This window comes from Arachis ipaensis, chromosome B03 (genome assembly GCF_000816755.2).
Source record: "Arachis ipaensis cultivar K30076 chromosome B03, Araip1.1, whole genome shotgun sequence".
Lineage (NCBI taxonomy): Eukaryota > Viridiplantae > Streptophyta > Magnoliopsida > Fabales > Fabaceae > Arachis > Arachis ipaensis.
Genome location: NC_029787.2, coordinates 103,562,128 through 103,563,595, shown reverse-complemented (window position 1 = coordinate 103,563,595; position 1,468 = coordinate 103,562,128). Strand labels below are relative to the sequence as shown.

Sequence of the window (1,468 nt, the reverse complement as noted above, 5' to 3'; positions counted from 1 at the left end):
AACGCGTGTAGCAGAAGGTAATTGGATAACTTCCATGTAATTTTTACATGGATGTAGAGCTTTTCTGTAAAAAAAAATTATTCTGAATCTGTATCTAATTTTCAGCGCATAAAAAAAAAAGATACATATTCAAAAAATCTTTAATGTCAAAATACATCTAGTAGTTCAACTTTAAATTTTAACAAAAATTATTTTTTATAACTTCATTGAAGTATTTTCAAATGACAGAAAGAAAATATTAAAGATAAATATAAAAATAAAATAAAATCCAATATACTTTTTGGATTTTGAAATACATCCATTCCAAAACCATAAACCCTAGCGAGCACCAAGCAGCCACCAGCAATGGACCCTAAAGAGGTGAAATCGGAGCTGGTGCTCATCCTAGACTATGGTTCCCAATACACACACCTCATCACTCGCCGAATCAGAAGCCTCTCCGTCTTCTCCCTCTGCATCTCGGGCACCTCCTCTCTCTCCGCCATCACTGCTCTCAACCCCTCCGTCGTCATCCTCTCCGGCGGGCCTCACTCCGTCCACACCCCGGACTCCCCATCCTTCCCCGATGGCTTCCTCGACTGGGCCCAGTCAAACGGCGTCGTCCTCCTCGGCATCTGCTACGGCCTCCAGCTCCTCGTTCAGCGCCTCGGCGGCGAGGTCCGCGTCGGCCATACGCAGGAGTACGGCCGCATGGAGATCCACGTTGACAAGCCGTCTGACCTCTTCGGCAATGATAGAGTCGGCAGCAAGCAGGTTGTCTGGATGAGCCACGGCGACGAGGCCGCCGTCCTCCCCCCTGGCTTCCAAGTTGTCGCACGCAGCCAGCAGGGCGCAGTCGCCGCCATTGAGAATCCTTCTAGAAAGTTCTATGGCCTTCAGTATCACCCTGAGGTATCAATTGCATGATGCTCTGTTTTATTTTAGAACTTTCTGTCTTTATGTTATTATAATTGTTATGAGTTTAGAGTGTGTTGATTGTTGGTGGTTACTGTGTGTGTGATGTGTAGGTGACGCATACGCCGGAAGGGATGGAGACGTTGAAGCGCTTTCTGTTTGATGTTTGTAAAGTTGCTACAGAATGGAAGATGGAGGATGTGATGGAAGAAGAAATTAAGGTGATTAAGGAGACTGTTGGCCCTGATGAGCATGTCATATGTGCCTTGTCTGGTGGTGTGGATTCCACGGTTGCTGCTACTCTTGTGCATAAAGCCATTGGCGATCGCCTTCATTGTGTCTTTGTGGATAATGGATTGCTTAGGTGAGGATTAATCCACCTCTTGCATTTGAAATAGTGTAGGGTTGTCCATTTGTTGCGAGTTTTATGATTGGTCTTATGTGTACAGGTATAAGGAGAGGGAACGTGTGATGGGGACATTCAAAAAGGATCTCCATTTACCAGTTGTATGTGTTGATGCTGTAGACCAATTTCTTTCGAAGCTGAAGGGTGTCACTGATCCTGAGATGAAGA

At 45.3% G+C, this 1,468-nt stretch overlaps 1 protein-coding gene across 1 annotated transcript in view; it reads left to right on the top strand.

Moving 5' to 3' along the window:
• The window catches only part of LOC107630788 (GMP synthase [glutamine-hydrolyzing]), a gene marked incomplete in the record, with an annotated part of 2,670 nt that continues 1,503 nt past the window's right edge, over positions 302–1,468 (top strand). Inside the window, 3 exon segments of the mRNA XM_016334026.2 lie at positions 302–891; positions 1,008–1,258; positions 1,344–1,468. Coding sequence (XP_016189512.1) covers positions 346–891; positions 1,008–1,258; positions 1,344–1,468 — 922 coding nt within the window.